This window comes from Micropterus salmoides, unplaced genomic scaffold (genome assembly GCF_014851395.1).
Source record: "Micropterus salmoides isolate LMB-PRFRI ecotype aquatic unplaced genomic scaffold, ASM1485139v1 Ms_hic_scaffold_14, whole genome shotgun sequence".
Taxonomy (NCBI): Eukaryota; Metazoa; Chordata; class Actinopteri; order Centrarchiformes; family Centrarchidae; genus Micropterus; species Micropterus salmoides.
Genome location: NW_024040485.1, coordinates 9,985,160 through 10,003,046, shown reverse-complemented (window position 1 = coordinate 10,003,046; position 17,887 = coordinate 9,985,160). Strand labels below are relative to the sequence as shown.

The window sequence follows — 17,887 nt, the reverse complement described above, 5'->3', positions numbered from 1 at the left end:
AGGATATTCAGCATCCAACTGACACAATCGGTGCATCTGTTGCTAGCGATAGCTATAACATAACATAGTCTGTACAGTTAGTAAAATGTGTTGTGGTCCGGCAGTATCTCTCTCTCATCCCTTGTATTTTCCTGCCATTTCCCCTCCTTCCTGTGTTTCCTGACAGTTTCCCAGTTTGTTTCTCTGTCTGGGTGTGGCACTCCGTTCCTGCTCCGACTGCCAGTCACCTTCTGCACACCTGTTACGCATCCACTAATCAAGACATTGCATTCTACCTACCCCGGCTCTTCACCTCATTTACCTTCAAATCGTTCAGCCAATGTGGTACTAGCGCTACGGCCTACTCTTCTAGTTATTCCTTGAGTTTTCTCCATGTGATCGCCTGATTAACCTTGTGCCTCCGTGTGTTCAGGTTTAATATCTGCCTTTCTGCCTCGCTCTGCACCATGGCAGCCGGATCCTCAGCCAGTACTGCTCACTCTGCTTGCCTGGATTCTCCGTGATCTGCCATACTGCTCATCCACCAATGCTTTGATCCGGACCATCTCCTTTGACAAATATATTTTTTGTGACGACCCTGTTTGAGTGACCATCCTGTTTTTTATTCGTGCTTTTGGGTCCAGAATTCTCTGTGTTTCGGTACATAAACACAAGTTGAATTCATGCAAATGTCAAAAGGCACTTAGCTCTTTGTATGAATACACCTTCAGAGATTTTGAGAGTGGACGAATGTCCTTCCATCTTTGATTCTGAGTACAGCCATTATTCACACAATAAAAGAGTAAAATGTATTCACAAATAAAAATTATGACAAAAGGGAGTTTATCCTTGGACTGTCACCAAGTGCTTGCTCATGGTCTCTGTAAACTATATAAGAAAGAGCAGTCTAGACTTGCTCTATAAAAAAGAATGCAATGAAATAACTTCTGTTATGAATAGGCGCTATTTAATTAAAATACATTGAAATTTCATTAAGTTTCATTATTCCAGCCTCCATGAGACACCAGTATCTGCTGTAGCTAGACTGGAAACGGAAACAGTATCACCAGAAAAGTAGCTGCATTGCAAGTGTATTTTTACCGAACATTAGAAATGTTAAAACTGATATACTCACATATATTTGCCGTTCCTTTGGGTATAGGGAGGTAGGAGCCCACACTCCAGGCTCTTCCGTGATAGTGCCTCTTACAGCGGCTGCAGTCTGGCCCTGTGGTGTTGTGTTCACACTCACAGCCCAGCTTCCCCTTGTCAAACACACAGCTGTTGGCATGCAGGTTGCACTTGCACCTGAGACAGAAAGATAACAACAAAAGACGAACACATGAATAGGCATCATTCTGCACCCATTGAATCAATACCCTCTGGAGGGAATACGCAAAGTCTGGCCTTGCTGCAGCATTTATTTGTGCTTTCAAATTTTTTGACAGGGGTAAATTGAAATCCTAGTGGGTTATCTGACTTGGATCGTGCCTCCACAAAGCTTCATTATGCTCTCCTTTAAAAAAACAAGGCCTCATTTGTCGCTGCCCCTGCGGAGAGAACAGCGATGCGAATAAGGTCACTTTTGCCACTTTGAGAGCTAAATGAAAGGCACTCTGTAAGATTTGCTAATTGAGCACAAAACAGGGATCTGATAGAGAGATGACAGCATGAAGAGAAGCAGCGTTGCCTGAAAATTATCTTTTTTTCTTTCATTTCAAAGTTACTGTGTTATTTGGCAAAGGAGCCTTCAGGCTGGAAACCCTTCCGGTCGGCGGAGCTGGTTTATTAGACAGAACTGTGGCAGAGCTGACAGATGCTCCTGACAGGAGAGGAGAGAAAGGCAGAAAGGCTCAACACTCAACCAAATCCACCCCCGTTCTGACCACATGGAACAAGCAAGCTTGTATTTCCAAGTGTGTGGGAAAAGTTGTTTGCAGTTTGACTCTCACTTGTGTGGTTCTAACAAACAGAATGAGCAGTGAGTAAATTGCATTTTCTCAGAAAAGAACCTTTGTTATTTTCGTTAGAGTTGTGTTTACTCCCAGTGAGGTACGCTATTGGAGGCAGAATAGGCTGTGTTTGTTGTTACATGATATATTACAGTTTCATATACCATGGGTATTCCAAATATAATTCTCTGTATTTGATTTTACTCCTAAGAGGATAAAAGGTTCCAACTAGTGACCTCAGCTTCTTGGGAGGTTGTGGAGCGATACAGAAACAGTTGGGAAAGGAGAACATGGAGTGGATCTGCCACACTACCCGTCCACAGGGGTTTTGGGCAGCTCACGGTTTCACATCATGCCTATGTTTGTTTTTACAAAGTGCTTCAGAGGAAAGATTCATTCCATTTGAGACACAGGAGCTAGGTATCTGTTGCCTACAATTGCCAGTGAACATGAGACAGAGAAATGACAGTGGTTGTCAGGAATACATCCATTCTAATTGACTTCCTGGCCGTACTGTGACATCTCACATTAATGATAGATAAGTGCGGGAAACCAGGGAAACTATAGCCTGTTCAACATAGCTGATAAGCAGCAGTAAAAGTTACTGAATAAAGTCTACTTTTAAACCCAATATTTAGCTTTTAATACACTACTGTATTGTAAAAATTATTTAAAAAATGAAAGTTCCTATATTAGGGTTTGAATTGCTCACAAATATTACATATATTACAAATATCAGCTTATAAACATGTTAAAGTGTGTTATAAATGATAATTATTACACGTTTGTGTATTAACTATTTCTAAATGTATTTAAAACCACTGACATAATAATATATGATTCTAATTATGTTACAATGTGTCATCAATCATTCATTAACTGTTAATATGCATTAGTTAAGTGTCGGGTATAAATTGTTAATAAAAACATTCATATACAAAAACGTTCCTCATATCAGTTTACGACTATGCAACAGTGTGTTACAGAGTGTTATAAACATTTTTTTACAGCCGATTTATTATTGAGAATTACTACCTCGTGATGGAGTGTTTCTTTTTTACCCCACGCAGCTTTTGTTGCATTTACTGTACTGGTTTAGTGGCCCAGGAAAGTCACAGACCAATCACATGTGCTCCAGTCGTCTCATGTGACACTGCTCAGCCAATCAAATCTGTGCATTCCGATGCTTGCAAGTCGGGTCCGCGAGATTCACCAGAGACGTTTTGGAAACACACATGAATTGAGGAGACGAAAGGGGAAAGAGATTTCACATGTTTTTAATCAAGAATGTACAGATTTCTACATGTACATTCCTCCCACGGGCAGTTCAACACCAGAATATCTCATAGATCTCCAATGCTAGCTGGCAGGAGAAGCTAGAGCTCACGTTTCTCACTGAACAAGAGAAAGTAGGAAAGAGGTTTATAAGAGGGAATGAAAGAGAAGAGGAGGCATTACAGCTGTTCATTTGATATGTTGAGTGTTTATTATAAAATTGGTTAAGACTACACTTCATCACTTAAAGCTACACTTTTTATTTAATTTTTTCTAAAAATTAGGCACTTTATTTTAGTTTACTTAAATTTAGAATTTATTATTAGAGTAGTTATTATTGTTTTATTACCGTTGTTGACTAAAAACATATGTTGATACAACTATACGTTATGGTACTGAATGATAACGCAAGTTAGTAGTTTTGATGTTCCAGAACTTTGCTTCGGGAAATTTTCTCTAACTGGACCTCTTTGAATTCTAATTGAACACCCCTGAGCTAAATGAATAAATGTAAATGTAAATGTAATACCAGAATCAGTGTTTGAAAGTCTCACTGCAATTTTAGAAATTTTACATTTGATACATGACTGACAAGTATTTATGACTTTAAGTACCAAAATCTAGTCATGTGTTCATGCAGGAATTCACATACATCTTGGAAGATCATGCAAACCTTTCAGTTCAAACCAGAACAAAGAAACCATAATTTGCATTACATGGACATCCACAGCTACAGCAACATCCTCAACAACTTCTTAAGTCTTTTTGAAAAAGAATATCATCCTCATTCCTTAGAGAGTGCTATCTCACAGCATCAACTAAATGCTTGTGCCTCTTACCATGCAGTCCCCAAAGTCCTTAACTTTTTAATCAATTAAAGTCTCGGCTCCCTAAAATTAATGACTCGGTGTAACTCTTCTGCCATGTAGACAGCATCAGCTCCCTGAAGTAAAGAGTGATGAGATTTGACCTTCCACTTAATTAAAAAACAGCAAAATTTGGATCATTTGGTCCTACTTGTGTGGGTAGAGTAGAGGATGTGGACTCAGGGGAGCTCTGAGATGTGGTGCTTTTGCCGCTGGCATTGTCATATTGTAATCAGATAGTTTTTCTGTCCCTGGTCTGGGTCACAAGAGGTAAGATATTCCCTCTATGTCCAGGCTTTTGAACCAGCACCATTACAGAGATACATTTTATAAAGTTTTAATGACCTTTTATCCCATGTACAGCCTAATAGCCATGGGTATTATCCATTATCCAAACAAGTGACCCTCCCTTAGGAGACCCTGGAGATCATTTAACGTCTATGTCCTTTCCATCAATTTCATTTCTTCAGCTGGGGGTGAAAATGTTCTTAAAGGATGAAATGAACACTGGTATAGATGCTGTGTGTGCTATTGTTCAGGTTTATGTGTGCGTTTTGTGTGCAAGAAAAGGTCAGTTCATCAAAATCACAAAAAATAATATTTTCTCCCCTCTAGTGGTTTCTAATCATGAGCTAGTCTTGTTAATTTGTTAGTTTTGAGATATCTGTGTCTGGGATTCCTGCTTCCACTTCAATGAAGGTGAATGGAATTTAGTTTGCACAGCACTGAGAATATAATTTAAAAGAAAACCAGCAACATCTTTGTCCAGAAAAAATTTCCCAATTATTATTATGTTGTAACATTTTTTATTGGGAATGTTAAGTAGTTTCAATGAAAACTGTTTACAGCGAGGTCTGGGAATTGTCTGGAGTAACTAGGACATCCCCTCTGCTGAAGTTTATAAATTAAATTTTTGAATGCTGTGAACACCACAAAAGTGATCCCCCTTACTTGTGTGTAGAAAGAGATTTCAGAGATTTAGATCTCAAAACCTGGGCCAGTGGTGGGTAGAGTATTGAAAATCTTTACTCAAAATACAAAAAATACAATTCAAAGTAAAAATTGCCCTTTGACAAGCCTACTCAAGTAAAAGTATAAAAGTATGTACATGGTCAATATACAACTCAAAGTACAAGTTACTTTGTTAATATTGTCTAATGTATGCAGAGAGAGATCTTTCCAAGTCATTTTATGCATGTCCAAGCATGTCTCAACTCTCTTTTTGGAATAATAGGTGTAAATAACAGCACAGGCACCCAATACAAAATGACTGTTCCTGAATACATGAACATAATCTTGTATCAATCAATGTAGATCTTTACAACAAGAATTATTGTGGCAATAACATGGGAGCAGCCCACTGTTGAATGAAGTAGGGTAAGTACATATAGAGTTTCATTGGGGACATTCTATTTAATGAATTCTCTGATGGGCATCGGTATAAAACAAACAGTAAACAATGCGAATTAGAGAAAATAAATAATTTCCATCAAAAGAAAGTCATGCTCTGAGGATTAACAAGAGGATTCTATTAACGTATCAGAATTAATCCTTTGGTCATCTGACTTAGATGTTATAGTGTGTAGGCTACGTTTGTTCTGCATAGACTAAATGTGCTTTTAATATAACGCTTTCCAACACAGTTACCAATGGCATCGTGTGCACGTTGAGTTACATTAGTAGAATAACCAAACCTTAAATTGAAAAGGTATCTTCCTGATTTTCTAAATGTTTGCATCTGCCCAGCTCAGTCATATCTGGCACAAGGGCACCAGTTCAACACATGCCCTTACTCGTCACATATGGACGCATACTCAAGACCCATCAGTGTCAGTTTGTAACACACTGGTGATCCCTATAGCGTGATAGTTCAACGCAGTGGGGGAAGCCCTGTAGTGTTAGTTTTTGACAGTAAAGGAAAGTTTATGATATTTAACAGAAAAAGCTGAATAAGGAGGTGGTTGGTGTGGATGGAGGGCCAGAAGCCAGATTTTGAACCAGGAGAGAGGTGTTCGTGTCCAGAGTGAAACAAAAAGTCAACATAAAATATTTTTATTTGAGTTAGGCAAGTTACTTACTTACTTAAGTTCCACAAGTAACGTCAGTCACTTATGGGTTAACTGATGTATGTAATTATTTTAACTCAAACCATGATCTTTACCTAATCTTAAACAAGTAGTTTTGTTGCCTAAACCTAACCAAATTGCAACGTTTCACAACTTTAATAACGTGCCATTTTAAGATGCCGATGTTTCAAATCGCTAGCGTTTTATTTTGAAAGTCCAATCAGATGTTGCGTATTTGTTGTTGCTAGGCGTTGCTAACTTGACCGTGGAGCCCTAAACTTGACGCCAAAGGGGTAGACAGGGCAATAAAAGCGACACCAAAGTGCCTTGATCAATCCTCCATATGTGACAAGTCGGGAGTGAGAATGTGTTGTGTCTAGGTAAGTAAGAAAACATATGTACCTTTTTTTGTAATTTGAACAGACCAAGATTTTATATTCTGCAGAGTAGGCTTGAATTTTCATCATTATGAGTGTTGTCATGACCTTTTCAATCCTTGCACAGAAAAAAACAGACACTGATTATAATATTCTGCATATGTGTTATGTCATACAGATCCTGGTCTTTATTCTGACTAAATTGTGGCCTGTGAATGTGCACACTAAATGTAACAAAGAATAAATCTCTGCAGTGAAGTACCTGAGGCGAGGGTCTAGTTTATGTTGAAATTCTGGACTAGACAGCAGCAGTGCCCTGTGTCTTCTCCTCTGGCTTCTGCCTAACCTTGGTTTCTCCTGCTTCTTTGGCACTGTGTTGACAAGCATTTCTTCCTTGTGACAGCTTCTAGCATCTCTGATTCAAGACGAGAGGAGCACAGCACTCATTTAATAAGAACCTCAAAGTAGAAGAGCCTGAACTGAATTAAGTTAACTTAACTTACTTAACTGTTAAGGAAACTTTAATTTTTAGCTAATTTTCAAGTTTAACCTTATAGTGACTTTGAAGAAAAATCTCATTAAAGTCAATGATTTCATAGTTTTAGTGAAATTCTTAGTTTTGTCAAAATGTAATCACCTTTTCCACTGGAAACCATATATCTTTTATTTAACCAGGCAAGTCCTATTTCCCCATCCTTTAAAATGTAATTATCCCATATTAATCTGCTGTGATAAGTTAGGTCACTCAGAACATTATTCCAGGAAGAAGGGGTAGCATATTTATAAGCTTGTACTGTAAAAGTTACGTGACTTACACGTCACTCACATAATAAACTTTTTTTATATTTAGACAAGCTGTTTTTTTGCCTAAACCAACCAAACTGGGCCATTTCACAATGTTAACCATGTGTTAAAAAAGCGTCTCATGCTACAGTAGGCTACCTTGGGGCATCTGCATGAGACACCGAGGGGCTTGAGAGAGCAGCATCGGTATTTGACAACCTGGGATGAGTGGATGGGCTGGAGTAGTTGTTCTGAGTGTCTAATATTGCCGTGATTGGGTGCCTTGTGCGTCTATATGAAATGCCAAGGGGCATTGACGAGGTGTCTGTATTTGACGATCTGGGAATGAGAACGGGTTACATAAAGAGCAGATCACCATAATCCAATAAAGGTAAAAAAGTTGTGTTTCCTTGCCTGGAGGGACAAACAAGATTTATTCCTAAAAAATAAACTTAATTTAAGCTTCAGCTTGGAAACAAGGTTTTCAATGTGTGATGTGAATGACAAACTCTGATCAATAATAATACCTAAATACTTACTCAATTCTAACCCCTTGAGCAGTTGAGATCTTATGAAGATTGGATGTTAACTGTTGCCATTTGAAAAAAACATGAATTTGGATTTGTCTGCATTTAATGCCAACTTAAGTTGAGTTAAGTGGGACTGAACAACATCAAAGGCAGAATGCCGTAATTCAAGGATTTGTACTACTGAAGGCGGTGAGCAATAGATGCTGTATCATCTTCACAAAATGAAATCCACAAGATTTTGTACATAAATTTTACCTGACACATAAATCATGACTGAAATGGCTGGAATACTGTTGAGTGGTTCGTTCCGAGCCTTTGTTTGTTTCCTATTTACAGTGCCAGGGCTGTGTACCAACACTGGATTATTTTTCTGCACACACAGAACTGACAGCTAGTGGACTGTGAGGAGAGATTTGCTGAATCTGACAAAAGACGTGTATTGGATTAGTATCGCTTACCCCACCTTCAAGGCTCTATAGACCCGTATTACATGAAGAATAAAATTGAATGGTTGAACCATAGAATTATTTGGGGATGGTGAAGAGTGAGCCCTCTGCTCATTTGGCTGTTTTGGATCTGGATGTAAAGACTCAGTTAAGGAACATGACGAATTTAATTAAAAGAACTAAAGCAGTTAAGAATGACTAATTTATCAATTTACAGTATATGATTACAGTCCCAAATTAGGATTTTATGACTTTTCAAATTTTTTTAGGATCATTTAATTTACTAGTAGTTTAGGAAGGCAGAACTCTGATTTAGCCTTCTTGATGAGAGGTAAAATGATTTGGGAGCTGTCTAAAAACCAGTCAGCTTGGGATTTGGATTTTCTGGCCTTAGCCCAGGCAACATCTCTCTCTTTTAGTAGACTGGACCGGGGAAAACTGATTGTTTGGGTCTTTCACTCTAAATTTGTGGAAGGGAGTGTGCTCATGAATAATTTTAGAAAAAACATTATTAAATTATTTCCAAGTCAGTTTTACATGATTAACGAGAGAGATCCTGTTCCAGTCAAAGTCCCACAAATCATGATGAAAAGCTTGCTTACAGAAATTCTTAAAATCTCATTTCAGAACAACCTGCACAAGCTTGACTTTGGGAGCTTAGCTTGTCTGACTGGAGCTATAACACAATGGTCGCTCATATCATTTGCAAAAATACTAGTATTGGAATATCAATGAGGAGCTATTGTTGAGTGGCACAATGGATGCATAGATCTTGTTATCTTCTGCAATGTTTTAATGGCACTCGACTGGAGGATTAGCGCCAACTGAGGATTGTTAATATTATTACTAACACCTTTGTATTCCTTAGGATGACATGTAAAAATGACTGCTATAAAAATGTCTCTTGGATTGAGTTTGGTGACTTTTTTTTCACAGTTCCTAGCATAACTCTGCCAACTTCGAAGCTGAGGTCCAATCGTACCGTATCGTATCAGCAGCATATTTATAAGCTTCTACTTATTAAAAGTTATGTGACTTACATGTCACTCACATAATAAACTCATTGTAACCCAAACCACGATCATTTCCTAACAATTTAGTTAGGAAATTAGTATTTAGTCCAGTCGGCTTCATGGCTTCCTTGCTACTATTACTACTAAATCTCACATTATTTTACATGGACATTTTCTAATGCTGACTAAAAGACAATACTGTGCCTGGTGTTTTATGTTGGTCCCTATGGTTTAACTTAGTGTTCTCTTTCTTTTTGTGGAGGCAATGATGTGGTTAACTTAAATGATTGTTTGTACCCGTGATAGGGTATAAATCCTGAGGCTCACAAGGCCGGGTCATACACTGATGAAGAGCTGGTAGCTAAAATGCGTTGCACCCCACAATGAAGATAAGAAAAATAAATAGCATATTGTCTACCTTTGGAAAAATAATGGCAGTAACTATAAATGTTATGCAGACATCACTTGTAAAATGGCTATACAGGATTTTAGAAGCCCCCTTTTTTTCTTTTTTCCATAACAGATTTAACTCATGACCACCATTCTGACTGAGAAGACAAACCAGTCTCCCTCAGCTCTAAATCTCCCCTGTTCCCTCACACAAGTCGCCCATGGTCAGAACCTGTAATGCGCCTCCATGCTGTATAAATTCATACTGAGGTTTCCTGAAACCTTCCTCGACAAGACACATGTAGAGCCTCACATATCCTGACCAGTGATAGCTCTGACAGATATGGAGAGATCAAGGCTGTTGAGGGAAACTTTGGCCTTGCTGAAAGTTTTTGATGAATATCAATGTGTTACCTGCGCAAACCAGGATAACCTGCCAATACCTTACAGGGAGAGGCTGTTTGATGTCTTTCACATGAAAAGATGGAAGGCTGTGATAGATGTGAGCTATACAAGGAGCACAATCTGAGAATTTCATTTAGTTTCCATTATGTTAACTAGTTGTGGGATCCTGTCTCTTACTGTTCTGTCCTTCACTGAAACAGAATATCAAACATTATGATTTGCTTTGTTGAGAGAATGATGTATTCAATAATCTTTCATTCTGTTTTCCATTAATTGGTTAATGAGAGTGCTAACATTATACAAAAGTGACACATGCAATATGTCCAAAGTGTCCAAAATGTGACAAAGATGAAACAGAAATGATTGTTTTTGGAGCCAAAGAAGAATGATTAAGATCAGTGGCCATCTTGAATCCCTTATGATAAAGACCACAAACCAAGCTAGAATTCTTTGTATAATTATAGACTTGAATTGTCAAGAATTAAAGGACAGTATGTCTCAGGATTTTATCTTTCCTACTACTATAAAGGTGTCTTTACAGGTTTTTCTAAAATAAGACAGCTGCTGCAGATTCAGAACTCTTCTCCTGGAGTCCTTATAACACCAAAAAAGTGGACCATCTTTCTCCAGTTCTGAGATATTTGCACTGACTTCCTGTGTATCAAAGAATTGAATAATTAAAATATATAAATAATAACAATTTAAGTACTGCTATTGCTTTATAAAGCACTGAATTCATGTTATATCTGCTGCTCTGTGAAGCATCCAGACCTCTCAGATTGTCTGGGAAAGGAGGACAAAAACCTTTCTGTTAATAATGTAATAAAACTATTTTTTTATTAAATTAAATTCACTCATGCTGTATCTTGCTCCACTGTAATTGTTATTTTCCTGTTTGATCTGTTTATTCAATTTCAGTTCAACTTATTGTTTATCTTCTATTTTCTTTTGCTCTTTTTAAATCTTGTCTCAATGCCATGGTTATGTTTCATGTAAAGCACTTTGAATTGCCTTGCGAATCTATAATTTTAGAAAAAACAAAAACATTTTGTTTATTTAAAGGCTGTTCCCAGTGTTCCCAGTGTTTTTTGTCACAATATATTTAAATTTAACTAGGTTTAGGCACACAAATAAAGTATTATTATAAAGTAAATATTTTCCCACTCGACTTTTCTTGTGTGGTTAAGGTTTAAGTGTGGATAAGGTTTTGAAATAGCATTCATACCTTAATGTTGGGAATAACCATCCAATAACATTTACAGAAAATATAACAGTTAACTGAATTAATGAATTATTAAATATGGGGACTTGGACTCATGACATTAAACTGTATTTTGGAATAAATGAAATTAATGTATATTCAAATACATTTTATAACTTACATTATATTTGCTTTAATGTGCAATGTAACTTCATATGAAGTTTAAGGCTCATAACAGTGAATTAAAAACAGAACCTATTCAGTTTCATAAACTACCATAAGGCAAAAGCTAAAATGATTGCATCCAGGCTGCCTTTAGAAATCTCCAGGGATAGGGAAAGAAAAGACAAAAGTCTCCATCTTCAATAACAGTAATTTGAGCAGGAACAAGGAAAATCCAGCTAACATAATGAGTTTGACAGTGTTACTTTACACTGACTCCTTTTACATTTCGGATGGTATTGAACTCTTTCATAAGGAGAGGAGGGGAGTCACAGCGTCACCTCATTACACCAGGCTGTGTCACCGTGAAATTGAAGAGTCCGATTAGGCTTGTTTTCGTCGCTCTGCGCTGTGGCCAATTTTGTCATTCTTCGGGGTGTAATGTAATACATATCAAGCAAATTGTTTGCGTCCCCTATCGAAATATAAAGTAGCCCCGCCAGGGCTCCCCAAATTGTTGGAGAAATATTAGGAATGGATCACAAGTTAATTCCCCATGCTTCAATTTTCTGCTGAGGCGAAATGAAATTTGAATTTGTGTGGCTTGGGCCGCTGCCACTGAAAGCCTGTGATTTGTTTCAATGACAGGGCCTATTATTGAAGTTGTGCATTGATGTAGGCATATAGTATGGTAATGTCTACCTCCTCAGCCCACCTCAGCCCTCATGGTGGAGGGCTGTCTCATTCATGTGATGTAAGCCGCTGAGACATGGAGGCAGCTGTGAAGAAATCGGCAATGGGAAGACATTAAAATGGAAATCGGTGGACGGCTGCATGCTCTGTGCACTGTAAGTGTGTGTGTACAGAGAAGCGTGCAAGCATTGCTTGCTGCATGCGCTCACCTACTACGCAATGAAGTACAAATAAAAAGAATCTGATTACAGAGCAGTGTTAATACTTTAATTTAACAAGAAATAAACACGCCATTCCACTGCATTAGTCAAGTGAGGACACACACACATAAACCTATACACACGTATACCATGTCTGTTACAGTTCAAGTAAAGCTATATCATACAATAAGTGTAGCAAAAGGACATGTTGATGATTTTACTATTCATGGATGCTGGCCCTCCAGTGACAGCTTATGTTGATGTACTTTCTCTCCATATATTATTTACAAAGAAAGCCTGGGCCTTAATGAGCACTAATTAAACGCCGGAGACTGGGAGTTGACTGGCAGAAAACATCACAGCATGTGACAGGCATCTGGTGGAACATAAGTGAGCAGTCGTTGCCAGAGCCGGTGAGAACCTTACAGTGGTAGCGAAGTAACGCTGAGGGCCGTGTGAACCTGCACTTGAACCTGACTTTCAAACTCTGTCAATCAAGCTGGCTACAGCTGTCATGGTTCACAGGGCACAGGCTTGGAGGATTTGGAGCGCATGTGTGTGTGTGCATATACTGTATGTGAGAGACTGGATAAGAGCCAGTCAGTTTGGGTATGTGTGCAGCTTTGTGTTGGCTCATGTGGCTGTGTGGAGGGCAAGACTGCAATTTAGCCATTTAAAGGGGCAACGAGGAAGATTCCTGTCCAGTACTACATTACTGTGTCTTGTGTTAAGCTTGACACAGTGTTTACTTTGGCTTTCACCCATATAATGTATCTCTTCTCAACTAGTCACATTTTCAACTGCTAAATATTGGACAATGCAACATAGCCTGTTCAGTAAACAATTCTGTTCGATCTTTGCTTGCTTAATTGCTTAATTCTTAATTCACTCCCCATTAAGAGATTTTTGACAACCCACAAAATGTTTTAAATTTGTATTATCTTATTTAAAATTATTTCACATTTTCTTCAGTCATTTATGCAATTACATTGCATAGTAATCTTATCTGACTAAATGATGGTATGGAAACAAAGGCCATACTTTTTGTAGAGAAATACTAAATCCTTTTTAAATTAGAGAATTAGATTTAAAATGAAATCAGAGCAGCCTTAGAAATCACCATGTATATTTGTAGAAAATAAACTCCTCAGGTCATTAAAAGCCCATATTTCCATAAACTATGCCTTGTGTCCTTGATAGTGTAGTGGACAACAGTGTGGATTTGTGCATTTTATATTAAATAAATTTGAAATTCAATAAATTCAACAGACGGCTGAAGAGACCCCAACAAAAGAAAGGGGGTGGAGAGGTCACTTTCTCTAAGTGCTATTCCTGAGCAGTTGATCGTAAAACTGGCACCTTTGATTCTACAGCCTGATAACGCGGTGCCTGACTGTTAAACTGACAAAAGGGACACTAACCAGTGATTAGCATTTCTCTGAACAGCCTATCAGAACTTCCCTTTAGAGGGGGGCAGGAAACCCTAAACTGCCCCCCCACATACATGTAACCGTGGCAATTGACATTGCTCTGTGTTCCATTACCCCATCAAAGGGATACCCGTTCACGCCTAAGTGACAAAATCCAGGACAGCCCTGAACTTTATGTAAACAAAGACTGCAGTCTCCAAAGACTCAAAGCATTAACTGTTTAGTTAAATAATAATTTAGTTACTTGATTGTTTGCCTCTATTTGAGTAGTTATGTTACCATGTTGTTGCTACCTGTTGTTGATATTATTGCTGAAAAGAATCTAAATAAGTTACTTTGCAGTGTTTTATTTTCAGCAAGATTAAGGACACTCCTTCATCTTATGTGTAACCAATGGTTGTTCACAATACTTTCTCACACAATTCCTTTAGAAATGATGATAAAGAAATGTCATACTATACTCTATTAATTGCCAGCTTGAATTTAATGCTAAATAACTAAATTCCCCAGTTCCTAAGGAAAGATTGTTCTGGATTAATCTAAGCTTTCCTCATGTAACCTGAGCTCCCCCAAGTGGACGAAATAAGTGTTACACTGCACTTTGGGGAACCACGGCCCAGACCACAAAAGAGTGACACATGACGTCACCCTCTCTCTTCTCTTCGCATCTCTTCCGCTCTGCTCTCTGGACGTTTCGGCACGCGTCCGGCATGCCTCTCCCGGCAACCCCCTAAGAATTCCAACCAGCGCAACGAAGTCTTTGTTTCGCTTGAAGCTACACACGCGAAGTGCCGCGACATCGATTTTTACCTCAGTTCCAGCAACTTTACTTGTTTTATTTTCTTTCTTTCTTTTGTTTTGTTAAAGTTATCAGTCTGTTAAGTTACACTGGTCTAATTCAGGAACGACCAAGTTCCCCTTTAAAGCTTTTTCGTCGAGCCAACTTCACCGAGGTCAGACCAAGCCACGTGGTCTCACCAGCGGCAACAAAGGAAACCTGAAAACAGCCGAATTGCCAGACGGAGGACGGCCAACCCTTGAGGTTTTTTTTCAATCAGACACAGAGAAGCCCGGAGAATCCCTAGCAAAAAGCCAGGATCAGGCAGCTAGCGTGGGACCCGTGCAACAGGCCAAAGCAGGCCGTCGACAAGCAGTAAGACCCAACAAACATTCTGTGGTCAGGGATGTCCCATAATGTTAATATTGTCTTTTTAACTCCTAAACTCATAGCTTACTTTCATTAGTTCTCCTCTGCTGTATGAGTCAAATGCTTCCCACAATCGAACCTCCATTCTCATTGTTTAGCCATTGCTTATTTTCACTGATGTATTTATATCACCTTAGTTAGTTAATAAATTCACTGTAACCAAGGGATTGTGTGTGTTGACTATTTCTACGTCCCTGCCAAGAGAATTGACCCTTTAGATATCAGACTGACTGATTGATTTAAGATAATTGAGCGATTATTAACTAACTGATCACTGGTGAATAATTGTATAATTATTAAAAGCTACCTAGAGTACCGGAGACTCTAGGATAATAACAACTCCGGTGGTGCCCTTTTTAAATGAGAGCTTTTTATATTTATATATTTTTATATATTTTATATTTTATATTTTATATTTTATATTTTATATTTATATATTTATATATATTTATTTTTATATATTTTTGAATATTAAAATTCATAATTGGGTATTAATTCTCATAAATTTATTAAATTTCATTGCTAGTTTAGACATGCTACAATAGCTACCACCTTGCTAATTAGCTTTTTGCAGATCTCTCTGAATTCTGGTGTAAGAAGGACAAGATGCGATATCTTTTTGTCACTTATAGAGGTTGTTAAGTTAAAGATACTTTATGTGTCTGGTCAACAACTGACTGGAGAACGTAGCATGTTGTTGGGGGAAACCAGAGCACCCGGAGGAAACTCACACAGACACAGGGAGAACATGCAAACTCCTCACAGAAAGGCCGGGGCAACCAGGGTTTGAACCCGCAACCTTCTTGCTGTGAGGCCACAGTGCTATCCACTGGACCACTGTGGCACCCGTTGAGTGCCTTACTGTGCTTCACTACTTACCCATGTATATCCTTGGATCTGGGCATGATATAAGACCAGGCGTGTCCCTCTCTAACTTCAAGAAGCTCTTGAAAACTCATCTCTCCCGAGAACACTTGTGAGTGACACCATGGAATGACGTATAAATAGCATGCCACTTTTAAGGACATTTCGGCGTGCCATGTCAATGCATTGTAAGGTTTTCATGTGTCATTTCATTTCATGCATATTTAATTCATGATGGTTAAGGATAGCAGTAAAGAACATCGGGGGGGGGGGGGGGGGATGTCAATGCTAGCATCGTTAGCTAGCACGTTACTTAAACTTTAACGTAGCTAGCGCTATGTCGCTAACTTACCAACAAAGTAGCATTATAACTAACGTAATGTAGTAGCTAACGTTTGCCATGATGTACAGTGCTAACTTATGTTATGTAACATAACGTACATAAAAACTAAACACTAATGTTGTGTAATTATTGTTTCACTCGGGAACCGAACCAACTTACTATCCACCCGACCACCCCTCCACCACCTTAATGTCGTACTTTCATGGCTATTTGTATCCCATTCATGCTGATTTTATTTTCAGTAGACGTAAAATGGCATGCCGTTTCGGCATAATAGAATTCAATGCAGTGTAAACGGCATGGAATGACACACGAAATGCAAAAAATGCGTTGGAATACCACGCCAAATGACTTAAAAAATCGGCGTGTTATTCATCCACCTTTGGATGATATCAGGCTGAATATGCACTTCCTGCGCTCTTCTTCTTCTATCCCCTAACAATTCTCTTGTATTGATTGCACTTTTTGTTAACTCTTACTTCTTTCCCTAGATATTTACCCCATTGTTGTGTTATGAGCTAGCTCTTACTAGTAATTATTGCTGCTCTTACTAGTATATATTGTCAGTTAGATCTCGTGCTGTAGTTGATACTTTGTTGATGCTTGTATGTTGTTCCTCAAATATAAGTCGCTTTGGATAAAATTGTCTGCCAAATGAGAACATGTAAATGTAAATAGTGGATCAACAATTGAACTCTGGCAATGGCTTCAAATAAACAGCAGGCTTTGACACAGCCTTCACCATACATAAAAAGAAAAAGTATTCATCTGAGGCAACAAATGTCCCAAAAGGGAGAGAAACAGAAATTGCTCAAAGATTAGGGTGAATATAGGTTAAAAAAAACATGTGAAAAGCAGTACTGAAGGAGTAAAAAAGTATAAAAACATGGGCTGCATTAAAAACGTAGCTACAAAGCTGTTTACACTGCGCGACTGGATGCTCTGCAGTCTTTTAGAAGCTCAGACATCATCCAGTTACATCTTACCCTTTAAGAATGTCCTATTTCAGTCCTCAAGATGGTGATATCACCATCTTGAGGACTGATGACTGAGGCCTGATGTAAGACAGAAGTAAGCTAGCTTACAATGTTAACTGTCCTGTCAGATACAGTTATGTTACCAAGTTTATACCCTAGCCCACTGTAAGTAACCAATAATGTTAGCAGTGGCAGCAACCTGGATGTAATGTAGTCAAAATATGTGAAAAATAACGAAACGTGTCGGCATCAGTGTTGTTTACACTGGGGTTGAATAGTATAAAAAAACCAACGACCTAACTGTATCTTCACATCCCAAATCTGAGTCCTTATGTCCCCACTAATTTTCAACACAAATGCCCTTGCGTGTTGGTATCTTTCTCTTGTTGCAGTAGACAAATGCACGTTATCTATACAACATGTAAGCTTAAAACAGACCCCTCTTATACTGTCTCTGTGTGTTTCTCTGCTTGTGTATGCTTCCCACCTTTTTTACCCCTAACCAATTTGCATGCCCGAATTAAGTTTGTGACTACCTTCTGCTATTAAGACAATTTACAGTGATACAAAATTAATCATAAAATTGGAAACAGAAATAAACCATTTTCAATGTGGCAGCAGAAAACTTCTTTCCTGAAAAAAACTCATTCCTGATGGCAGGAGGGTGAACAGGCTGGAGCTGGGGTGGGTACTATCCTTTCATATCATCATCATCTTAATAATAAACA

The 17,887-nt window shown here is 38.3% G+C and overlaps 1 protein-coding gene across 1 annotated transcript in view; it reads right to left on the bottom strand.

The window, feature by feature from the left end:
- The window catches only part of LOC119901835 (netrin-G1-like), a 71,173-nt gene that overhangs the window by 14,648 nt on the left and 38,638 nt on the right, over nt 1–17,887 (bottom strand). Inside the window, exon 4 of the mRNA XM_038717544.1 lies at nt 1,115–1,287. Coding sequence (XP_038573472.1) covers nt 1,115–1,287 — 173 coding nt within the window. The remainder of the gene's footprint in view (nt 1–1,114; nt 1,288–17,887) is intronic.